This window comes from Octopus sinensis, linkage group LG18 (assembly GCF_006345805.1).
Source record: "Octopus sinensis linkage group LG18, ASM634580v1, whole genome shotgun sequence".
NCBI classification, from domain to species: domain Eukaryota; kingdom Metazoa; phylum Mollusca; class Cephalopoda; order Octopoda; family Octopodidae; genus Octopus; species Octopus sinensis.
The window spans coordinates 30734649-30746943 of NC_043014.1; the positions used below are offsets into that span (position 1 = coordinate 30734649).

A 12295-nucleotide genomic window follows, 5' to 3' on the forward strand; every position below is an offset into this window, starting at 1 on the left:
GATACCAACTGGATTTCCCTGATGTGCCAGTGTGGACATGGAGCAACCATAGCGGGTCGTCCAGATCATATTTAGATAGAGTATTTGATAGGTCAGAGGATAGTGATAGCATAGGTTGTCCACAGTTTAAATTGGTCGGCTACACAGATCACAAATTTGTGATATGCTCAGTTGATTTAGATGAGACCCTTACACAGGGACCTGGTTATTGGAAGTTGAATGCATTCTTACCAGCCTGCAAAGACAGGGATTAGATTAGTGAACTAGTTAAATGGCAGTTGACGGGCTGTCCACAACTGGTGGTGGATCACACTGAAGAGTGCGATTAGAGTAGAATCAATAGCAATTAGCGAAGATTCAGCAATAGAAAGAAATGGATTAGAGGGAGAACTAGTTAGCAAACTAGAAAAGGCGATTAGTAATGGTATCGCAATGGATGTGCTAGCGGTGAGAATGGCCCTTGACTATTTCATTGAGGTGAAACACGAAGGGTGCTTTGTCAGAGCTAAGGTCCATGCACTAAAACTCGAAGGAATTAAAGCCGTCTGATGGGCCCAAATGGTAGACACATGACATGGAAGCAAAACCACGAACAAGTCTTTCACGGATCAGGGGGGATGCATGCTACTTGGTTCTGAGAAGATGTGTGTGGCTTTCCATCAGCACTTTGCACAACTGTTTGGGGAGGGTGAAGAGTCAACGATGGTAGCAGACTTTACTTTATACCTAGACAGCCTATCATGGCTCTCAGTAGCAGATGTAAGATTCTGCAAAAAGCCAATTATAGCTACTGAAATACAGGAGGCAATGAATGATTGCACAAGTTGCAAATCGCCCGGTTTGAATCGTCTGCCCTACAAATTCTATGTTTTCATACCAGATTTGTTTGGCAGACATCTACAGTAACTGGCAGTAGAACAGGAAAATTCCTAGTGCTGTTAGCTGGGGTGTGGTAACACTGCTGAGAAAGGATGCTGACAATGGGGATGTGCTCGGGAATTTTCGACCCATAACTCTGCTAAACACAGAGTTTAAGATTTTGGCTAAGCTGTTAGCAAAAAGGTTGGCACTTGTCAGTTATAATCTGGTTGGGGAAGCACAAACATGCGCAATCCCGAGCAGGTCTATCCATGACAACCTCCCTCTTATGCGATACATTGTAGAGAGGGCTGGGATTAAAGCTGGCTTTGGTGGGGCCTTGCTCAATTTAGGTCAGTTGAAAGCTTTTGCTAGGGTAGACCATCTCTACTTAGACCTCATCCTTAAAGCGGCCAGTTTCAGACCTGTTTTCAAAGGCTGGATTGCTGCAATGCAGAGCAGCACCTGCTTGGTGGTCAAAGTAAATGGCCACCCATTGGAACCATTTAGTATCGCATGTTTGGTCCATCAGGGCTGCCTGCTGTCATCTCTTCTGTATGTGCTGGCTCATGAGCCACTGCTGCAGAAGTTGGAACAGTTAAGAGGCCTCTCTTTCGAAATTGGAGCTGGGAGGGCAGTGTCAGCATATGTGGATGACGTCACTGTCATGGTGTTGGACGCCTCTGAAGTGGAGATGGTTGGCTCCATTGTAAAGGAATATGAGTCAGTTGCAGGGGCCAAAACCAATGCCGACAAGTTAGTGGAATTGTGACTGGGCACCTGGAGAGGCAGATTGATGCTGTCAGACAGTGTTGTCGGACACTGGACTGACGGACCAGTTAAATTGCTCAAGGTCTGGTTTGGTCCCGACCGCCAGGATATGAATTACGAAGAGATAACAAACAGGGTGGAAGTTGCCCCTGAAAGTTTGAGCAGAGGTGGTGAATGCCTACGTTACCTCTGTCATTAATCATTTGACTGTTGTGCCTTGCTCCAGTTACTGGTTTGTCAGATTGGAATGTATCCTGTTTATTTTCTTGTGGAAGGGACACATTCCAATGGTCAGGTGGTTGGTCTGTTGCCAACTTCTTCCGTGTGGCAGCTTAGGCATGCTATGGTTTTTGATGCACTGACACACAGGTTGTGCTACCTTCAACAATTTCTAGAAGGTGAACGTGTGTAGGCTTCGATTGTGAGACACCTTTCTACAGCTCATCTCCTTGACAGAACTGCAGTCCTGATAGACCAAGACTGGGCACCTGGCACTTAGAATGTCATCAGGCATTCACTGTTCTCTAACAAGTGAGGCAATAGAATCGGTGGATGTTCCAGCACTTAAAAAGCAACATCTGAACATGGTCAATGCCAGGTCCATCTGACTGGCTCCTGTGCCAGAAGCACGTAAAAAGCACTATCTGAGCATGATAGATGCCAGTATCCCCTGACTGGCTTCTGTGCTGGTGGCATGTAAAAAGTACTATCCCAATATGATCAATGCCAGGCCCGCCTGGTGCAGCCACTGGCTCTCCAGACCTCAGTCAAACTGTCCAACCCATGCCAGCATGGAAAACAGACGTTAAACGATGATGATGATTAGTAGTGGGCAAATATGACAACGACCTTGAGGATGCTCCAGGCATTGACAAACTGGCAAGTCTATTCCGGAGGATTTTCTGGTTGGGGACTGGTATGGATGATTTCTGGATGCCTTTGGCTTGGCAAGGCTACCAGGGGGTGCTACCGGTTCAAGATAAACTCTACAGTCATGGATGAGCTGTCAGACAGGCTTGTCCGAGGTGCGCACAGAGCGATGAAACTGTTCTGCATGCACTCGTTCAGTGTCTGGGTATTGCTGATTTGTGGAGTTATGTCGAACAGCTGCTGTTGCGTATGAGACAGATCCATCTGTCAGCTGAGTCCATAATGATGATTGCCTCGCCGCCTTCCTTTAATTGGGCAAATAAGGTAGTTTTCCTTTGTCTGGTGGACGAGGCTGAAAGGAATGAGGACAGAAATGTACTTCTTTGGAAAAGCCCTTTTGGACTCTTTTAAGTGAAACTTGAAAAGGAAAGTGAGAATGGAGAGGAAGGTGTTGTCCTCAAGTGAATTTATGAAAAGGTGGGTGAAAGTGGCAAAAATGGTAAGAGCGGATGGTACACTACTCTCAGTGTAGACCTGCGAGTTGGAAGAAAGGAGTTGGGGAGGACTCTTGTCTTTGGTATTCAGGGTGATCTTAGATGGTGGGGTTTCTTGATTATCCGTAGAGGTCCTTCTGTATCATTACTATCACATTTTGTTTCTTCCCTCTTCTTCTAATGTATACCATGTATACTTTTTTATTTATTTATCTCTATATATATAAACGGCAAAATTTTTCAGTTAGAGGGCTCGCACTTTCTATGGTCATTCAAAACCATCCAAGGGTGGTCGTGCACATCTTTACATTTCCCCAGTCACCCTGCAAAGCCATTAAAAAATCAATAGAAGTGACTTTTTTGTGAATTTTCTATCCAAATCCCAATCAAAATGCCCAAAACTTGATACACCAATTGAATGCCAGCTAGCTGTATGCGATTGGTCGGAAATTTGGACAGTACTTGCGTGTATGTGTGCATGCATGCAGCTGTATATGCATGCACTAGCACTATGACCCAGCAACGCCGGGTCACAGTGCTAGTTATTATTATTATTTTATCATTCCATCATATGTAAAACCCCACACTTTATGTCTGTCTCTGAATTGTTCCCTTTCATCATTATTATTTTTTTATGGTTATTTTTGTTATATTTTTTTTCAGCTGCTGCGATTAGAACCAAAGACAAGATCTATGTTAACATCAAAGGACAGAAAGCCTGTTTTCGCCGCCTCAATTCAACTCATCAAATTGGGTGCTCCTGTAAGTGATACAATAAACCTTTCAATTCTGTTTTACTTTGTAGGGTCTTTTTCGGTGGGGAGCCCTGACATCACTAGTTATTTGTACAGTAATGTGATCAAAGGTGTGGCTGTGTAGCAAGAAGTTTGCTTCCCAGCCACATGGTTCTGGGTTCAGTCCCACTGCATGGCACCTTGGGCAAGTGTCTTCTACTAGTGCCCTAGGCTGACTAAAGCCTTGTGAGTGGATTTGGCAGATGGAAACTAAAGGAAGCCTGATATGTGTGTTTTGTGTTTGTACCTTATCACAAAGTATCAGCTGGTGTTGGTTTGTTTATAGCAGTTCACAAAAAAAAAAAAAAGAAAATTGATGGAATAAGTCTCAGATTTTAGAAAATAAGTACTGGGATTGATTTCATTCAACTGAAATCCTTCAAGGTAGTCCCCCTGCGTGACTTCAGTCAAATAACTGAAAGTAAAAGATAAAAGGTGAAGTTGAAAAGTTTTAGCTCTATGTTAGAGAAAGATATCTGCTTAAAGAATCTTAACTATAGTAATATTACTATTAATGTTGATCATAATGATGTATATAATATTGTGTTCTATAATTTGTACCACTACAGTGAGGGTTCTGAATAAATATGTGTCTGTATGTGTAAGTAAACTATAACTAGCTCTCTGTCTGTTACAACAGTGAGTTTTCCAATTGATCTAATCAACAGAACAGCCTACTCGTAAAATTAACATGCATGTGGCCAAGCGCTCCACAAGTTCTTAGGAAGATTCAGCATGACACAGAATGTGACAAGGCTGACCCTTTGAATTACAGGTACTGCTCATTTTTGTCAGCTGAGTGGACTGGAGCAATATGAAGTAAAGTGTCTTGTTCAAGGGCACATAGCATTGCTAGGAATCGCTCACAACCTCATGATTGTGAGCTGGATACTCTAACTGCTAAGTGGCTGTGTGGTAAGTAGCTTGCTTACCAACCACATGGTTCTGGGTTCAGTCCCATAGCATAGCACCTTGGGCAAGTATCTGCTACTATAACTTTGGACCGACCAAAGCCTTGTGAGTGGATTTGATAGACGGAAACTGAAAGAAGCCTGTTGTATATATATGTACGTATATGGTTGTATGTCTGTGTTTGTCCCCCCAACATCGCTTGGCAACCGATGCTGGTGTGTTTACGTCCCTGTAACTTAGTAGTTTGGCAAAAGAGACTGATAGAACAAGTACTAGGCTTACAAAGAATAAATCCTGGGGTCAATTTGCTTGACTAAAGGCGGTGCTCCAGCATGGCTGCAGTCAAATGACTGAAACAAATAAAAGAATAAAAGAATATATTTATTTATTTAAACTGATTGAACTTGCTATGAAATTAAGCTGAAGGTAGCTTTTCAGCAGCTTGAGGTGAGTATGAGACTGACTGATTTCATTATTTAACAATTAGGTATACTAATGATTGCTCGACCATGTATTTTGTACCATTATGCAGACGAGTTTTTATAAGGTACATATTTGTTTGTATATATATAATTAATTAACCTTTGGCTACTATCTTCAGCAGTTTGAGTGGGAGAAGTGAATGGACCATGGTAATTCATTAAATAACAATGAAATTGAGTGGCCCAATGCGCATTCTGTTGTGCCAAAAAGACTCTTCTGAGCTTAATATCATATAGCCACATACCTGTCTATGTCCATATATTTATTTATAAATGTAAAGGCAGCAATTCATGAGGCTTTGGCTAGTCCAAGGCTATAACGAAAAGATGCTTGCCCAAAGTGTCATACAGTGGGACTGAACCTGAAACCATGTTGTTGGGAAAGTGAACTTCTTAACCACACAGCTATGTCTGTGCCCTTGCCCTTTTATATATCATTTAATTCCAATATTAGTACTACTGATTGATGTAATAACTTTTCTGATTTCAGCTGAAATGAAAGGCAATGTAGGTGTTGTTCACTATGTGAAAGAGAAATCTGATAGCCAGTGGATACTCAAAGATGGACCACATGCTCCATATGTGATGCTCATTGAAGCTGCTAATTTCAATCTGTAAGTTTATTGACTTCATTATATATTTTCCTAATTACGAATAAATTATAAACCTCCCTGATCAAGCAGATGTTCAGTTAAAAGTATTCCAGCTATGGCCATCCTATCTTTTTACTAGTATCTAGGACTACATTATCTAACATGTTCTTAACTTTTTTATTCAGATAGCAGGGTGTGATTTGAGGAAGATATGGGTGTTATTTCTTGCAGGTTTAGTGTCCATGTAAGGTTCTCTCTTTGCCTCAAATGTTGTTGAAGTAGCAGAAACAGCAGAGTAGTAGACTTCCAAATTCAAATAGCATGGAAGTAAGGCAACCCAGCTGGTGCTGGTGCCACATACAAAGCACCCAGTACACTCTGTAAAGTGGTTGGTGTTAGGAAGGGCATTCAACCATAGAAATCAAGCCAAAACAGATGACTGAAGTGTGGTGCAGCTCTCTAGCTTTGGTCAAACTGTTCAACCCATTACCAGCATGGAAAACAGATGTTAAAAGATGATGATGATGAAGAAATCATCATTATTATTCATGAAATACTCAATAGTATTGGCTACATCCCACTAAGGGATTGTTGGCGGCATCCTCCTCCTCCATCACCACCACCACCACCACCAAGTGGTGGAACGGTAGTAATTGAATGTCAGACTAGATGCTTTACAATATTTAGTTTTGTACCATTATATTCTGGGTTCAGAATCCACAAAAGTAAACTCTGGAATTTATCTCTAGGGAATGGTAACATATTCAAGTTAGATATTGGATATGATTAGGCTGACCTGGTGTCAGCATGAGAAATGATGACTGTTATTACAGTGGTATTCCTCATTAAAAAAAAATTACATGGGCATTACACATTTATTTGCCTAATAAATCTGAGGCCTTGTATGTTATTTATGAACTCATTATCAAAATAGTGCAGGAGATGTTGATAGAAAAGAGCTTTACTGTAACCAACACTCTGCTTTTCACCTCTCTACATGACAGTTATTATAGTGGTAAACCTCATTTAAAAAAATTGCATAGGCATTAAATGTATTTCTTTTGCTTAATAAATCTGATGCCTTATATATTATTTACAAACTCATTAAAATAGTGCAGGTGTTGTTGGTAGAGCTTTACTGTGATCTAACCAGCACTCTGCTTTTCATTTACTGATCTTTAGCTGAAGGGACCGATTAATTATATTATGATGACCATTTATTCTGCAGGCAGAACATTACTGAGTTGATCGACTCTGGAAGAGTTAATGGGATACTGGTCATAGATGCCAATGGTGCATCACAGCTACCACCTGAGGGATTTTCTGCAGATAAATCTTGTCCAAATGATGGCTATGGTAAGAGCTATGTGTTTATTGCTTTCCTGTTCACGCTTACAATGAAGCAAGAAAGAAGGTCTGAGACCTGATATGAAAGATGTTCTGTCATTTTTGTCTTGTCTGTTTATGTGAGCAGGTTTCTAATTTGAAGTGTATTTCTATGCTTATCGTAGAAGCAGGTGCAACTGTGTGACAAGAATTTTGCTGCCCAACCACATAGTTCTGGGTTCAGTCTCACTGCTTGGTACCTTGGGTAAATGTCTTCTATTCATTCATCATTGATTTTAGTGATGAGAATAAAATCAGTGTCTGTCTTCCTCTTTCTCTAACTTATATGTATATATTTATGTATCCAGTCATCCATCCGGCCTTTCTTCCTCCCCCTCTCCCTCCCCTCCTTTCCCTGCTTGCTTGGATTGGATGGATTTATTGAGGTAACTTTCATTACCTGATCCAATAACTTGATACCTCTGTAATTACTCGTATCTGTTGCATCACTTTTACCTTTGTAGCAGTTGACTATGAGTATGACTCCTTCATGTATCACCTGATTGACTATACGGGTCAAGAGGGGACTTTGCACCATCCATAGATCTGATCAATAGCCCTCAACAGGTCCTGTAGAAACCTCCGGTTGTCTTCCACATCATGTGATACTATATATATCCCCCTCTATTTCGTCAAAAGCTTCGAGTAATATACCTCTAAATCTCTGTCATATATATATATATATATATATATATAAATATAAATATATGTGTGTATATATATATATATATATATATATACTTATATAGGCATATATATATATATATATATATATATCTATGTATATATATACATATATATATATGTGTGTGTGTGTGTGTGTGTGTATATATATATATATATATATATATATATATATATATATATATAAATACACATGTGAATATATATATATATATACATATAATTGTATATATGCATATATTGGGTGCATTTAACCAAGTCCACTTAGCTGAAAGCAATTGGGCCAGTTCTGTAGTCAGGATAACTTCTACCAGCTTCTAAGGCCCTAAAAAGAGTGATAGCTACTCTCTTTCTTCTTGTTACTTAGATAATTTTTTTCTAATGTATATATGTATATGTGTGTGTGTGTGTTCATGAATAGATAAATGATTACTTGTAGAAAGTCTTTGAATTTCAGATGGGCGTAATAATTCTATAAACTGTTGAGAGAATGTGAAATAGTTCTTTTTTGAAATAGTATATCTCAAAGCACGTGCATAAAGCCATAAATAATTGCTTGTAAATTATGGGTTGCAAAAAATCTTTTGGTAGAAAAATATCGAATGCTGCTCATTGGACATGAACCCATATCTCTTGTAGAAAGATGTTCTGCCATTGGCAGGCTTTGACTTGTTCTGTCCAAAAGGGTTTTTCATCAGAACTCTGTTTTAAGCATGTCATATAATTCCTTATAATTTTTTTTTGTATTTTCAGAAAAGTTTTGGGTGTTTGTGTTCTATACATATTAATTCATACAACTATGCAAAAAACAAAAACAAAATAAAACAAAAACTATGTGATTGAAGGGGTGTTTAGCTGTTATTTTTAGCATATTTCAGGATCACCTCATACCATCTGCATTTGTTTGTCACTGATGTATTGTTGTTTTTCAATATATTTCTCCCCATAAACACATTTACTGGGATTTAAGCAGAAAAATATTAAAAAATTAAAGAAAAAAAAATTTTTTTCTATAGTCATATGAATTCCCATGTATAGAACAAATTCACAACAATTTTCTGACACCCCACTCACCAAGTTATATGGGGTTACATGGGGTTATATAGCATGCTTAAAGTAGAATTCCACCAGTTTTTCAACCCAATATTTACCTGCTATTTATAGATTTATGTGTGTGTTTTGAGATATACTATTCCAAAAAAACAACAAAAAAAAAGAATGTTTCAGGTTCTCTTGAATGTTTATAAAATTCTTATGATGCCAACAACTCGCAATTCTTGCTGGTGAGAATAACATTTCTAAAATGGTGAAGAAATTCAAAGGATTTCTTTGAATAATATTTTTATTTGAATTTTTTTCTCTTGCTTATCTCGTTTTTTTAAATAACTTCTGTAGGATTATACTGGAACAACACCATGTACAAAAATTGCAGAAGTGTCCAGTGGAATCCTCCAGGAAGTGGTATGATGTTTCAGGACTTTAGCATTCCTATTTTTTTATTGGATAGTCCCAAAGAAGTTGAGTACATTATTGAAAAGGTAAGTAACATTTATTTGAGTCTGTATAGTTTTAAGTTATCAAACTGCTAATCAAAATAGCTGTACATTGACTAATGTTTATTTATGGGTGCAGCCATGGCTGTGTGGGTTTGCTTCTCAACTATATGGTCTTGAGTTCACTTTCCCTGCACAGCACTTTGGGTAAGTGGGTCTTTTTCCTTTTTGTAAACCATAACTTCATGTTGACTAAAAGTTTTGTGAATGAAAATTGGCACATAGGATATGTATAGAAACCTGTCAGTAATACTGTTCCTATTCTTGACTGATCTGCCTCATACATTAAATATTTCTTTATTACCCACAAGAGGCTAAACATAGAGGGGACAAACAAGGACAGACAAAGGTATTAAGTTGATTACATCGACCCCAGTGCGTAACTGGTACTTAATTTATCGACCCCCGAAAGGATGAAAGGCAAAGTCGACCTTGGCAGAATTTGAACTCAGAACATAATGGTAGACGAAATACGACTACGCATTTCGCCTCGCGTGCTAACATTTCTGCCAGCTCGCCGCCTTTTACATTAAAGCCATTACCTGGCTTTCGGGTGTATTTAGCAGAATTGAGTTTGTTGCAAACATTTGGCCAAGTTTGCTTCCTTCCATCAGTTTCAGATGTTCTGGTATTCTCTTCTGGGAGAAAAACAAACAGACAGACAGAAGCCTAATATGAGTCTTTTACCTTAACATGATTTTGGACTGCCAGGTTGCCATAGTACTGAGCAATGTGATTATGAGTTTGTACTCTCTCACCATTAGTGTGTTGTGCCTGTAGCTGAGTTTATTTTTCTCTAACTGGGTTGTTGTTGCTTTCAAACAAACATATCTTGTTGTTCTCTTTTTTTTTGTGACGTATATTTGCCATTGAAATATGGCTAACCCCTAAGGGTAGATGCTACTGTAGTTTGTAGCCCCAGGAGGACATCTCCTCCAGCTGGCTATAGACACACTTTCTGTGCCCTATCAGTATTTGCAAAGGGAATGAGGAGGTGTCCTCCTGGGGCTACAAACTACAGTAACATCCACCCTTTGGGGTTAGCCATATTTAAATGGCAAATATACGTCACGATGTGTTGTAGCTACTGTTTATAACTCGCTCTGAGATCTATTATTGCTTTTTTTTTTGTTTTTAATATATGCCTTTCTATTTCTAATTCAGTGTTATGAAAGATATAACAACCCTGAGAATAACACAGGATTGCAATACCCACTGTGTGCAGCTGAGCTGAAAGACTACATGAATGCTGCTAAAGATTCGATGACATGTATGCGACGTTCCAGCCACATGACATCTTTGACCACCAGCATGATGCATTACTGTGATCCACTCAGTAACAACAATGTTATTGGTTTTGTTAACCCAAAATCAGTTGATGACCAACTTGCTGAGAAGTCTGTTATTATTGCCGGATCCAGGGTAGCTGTTTTAGCTTTGTTGTTATATATTTGTTTATATTTTTGTGTCTTTTCCTTTTATTGATTCATTTATGTGTTGAATATGAGAAAGAAGAGTCCTCATAACCATTTTTAAAACTTTCTGAAGTTGTTACATATGATCAAAAGTGTTCTACTCATAACCATCCCATCATTTTTTGTATATCAGGAACCTGTCCAATGTGTGCTTCCTTTTTTTTTTCTAAGGTGCTAGGGTATGATTTAAGGAAGATTTGGCTACTACTTCTAGCAGATGAAGCAAGCATATAAAGGCTCCCTCATTGGTTCATTTCCTGATGCATGGGGAGAGCTGCTTGCATTTAAAATGACGGTTCTGTTAAACGACTACTTGAGTGATGTACAGCTCTCACTTGTACTGTATTATGTCCGTGGACAAGACACTTTTAACAAGCAAATGCCTCTCCACCTCTAACTAGGTACTGCAAGGTAGGAACAGTTCATAGCTGTTCACAATGGCAGCACAGGTAAATTTGGTAAGATTTTTGTTAGCTTGCAGTACTAAGCTCAAAACCTGTTGCTCTGGATGTAACAACTTGGAAATGAATGCATTGGCGTGGGCTCTGCTAGGTTGTCGTGCCCTATTATAGCGACACTCCAGGAAATACAGGATAAAGGGGAGACGATTTGGTGAAGTGACCACAGCTAGTTTTCAATTTGGAATCATTGCAAATTTGTGACTGGTTAGAGAGAGAAAACATGAAGGTAGTAATATGGGGATGAATCAAGTTTTATTATTTTTGGTAAGCAAAAGTTTAGAAAGAAAAAGCATGAAGGATGCAAATTTGTTAAAATTTAAATTAAAACGTATTCCTGATTTAGAGATGTTGTTAATTAATTGACTTGGCACTAACAGGGCTGCACTCCCACTTTGTGGTTAGTTATAGGTAGGTTATCCATGCAGATGTAAAAGCAATTTTTTCACCACAACTTATGGTTAGAACAGTGTTTCCCAACCTGTTTTGCCCCAGGCCCCACTATAGCTTTGCAGAAAAATGTATGCCCCACCGGTGAAATATCCACACTAGGGCACTAGAATAGTGCTATACTGTAGCTAATAGTCTTCACATAGTATGCTTGGCTGGAGGGATTGGTTTGGCTAGGCTGAGTATAGGTGTAGTATGTTTGCTGTGAAAAGAAAAAGATTTTCACAATTCCATGTTCTACTAAGAAAAAATTTTAGATCCCACACCCCACCACAATTTACCTAGGCCCAATGTTGGGCATCACTGGGTTAGGAGAATGGACAAAAATAAAAGTATCTTTATTGGTATTTTGTTCCTTTTTTTTTAGTCTTCTGTCTCTTGGGATTCATGTTACTTATCTAATGACTTGCTTCTTGCTGGCTTATAGCTTCTTTTAACATGAACAGAGGTGTTCTTGTCAAGACAAGTGTTGTTTCATTTAATCTGCTTGTGTAGAAGTCTATTGTTAATTATGT

The 12295-nt window shown here is 38.9% G+C and overlaps 1 protein-coding gene across 2 annotated transcripts in view; it reads left to right on the forward strand.

The window, feature by feature from the left end:
* Positions 1-12295, forward strand: part of LOC115221304 (nicastrin) — a 70276-nt gene that overhangs the window by 11316 nt on the left and 46665 nt on the right. For both annotated transcript variants that reach the window (XM_029791463.2, XM_029791464.2), the window contains exons 2-6: positions 3657-3755; positions 5672-5795; positions 7003-7130; positions 9240-9382; positions 10562-10819. In XM_029791463.2, the coding sequence (XP_029647323.1) occupies positions 3657-3755; positions 5672-5795; positions 7003-7130; positions 9240-9382; positions 10562-10819 (752 nt within the window). The remainder of the gene's footprint in view (positions 1-3656; positions 3756-5671; positions 5796-7002; positions 7131-9239; positions 9383-10561; positions 10820-12295) is intronic.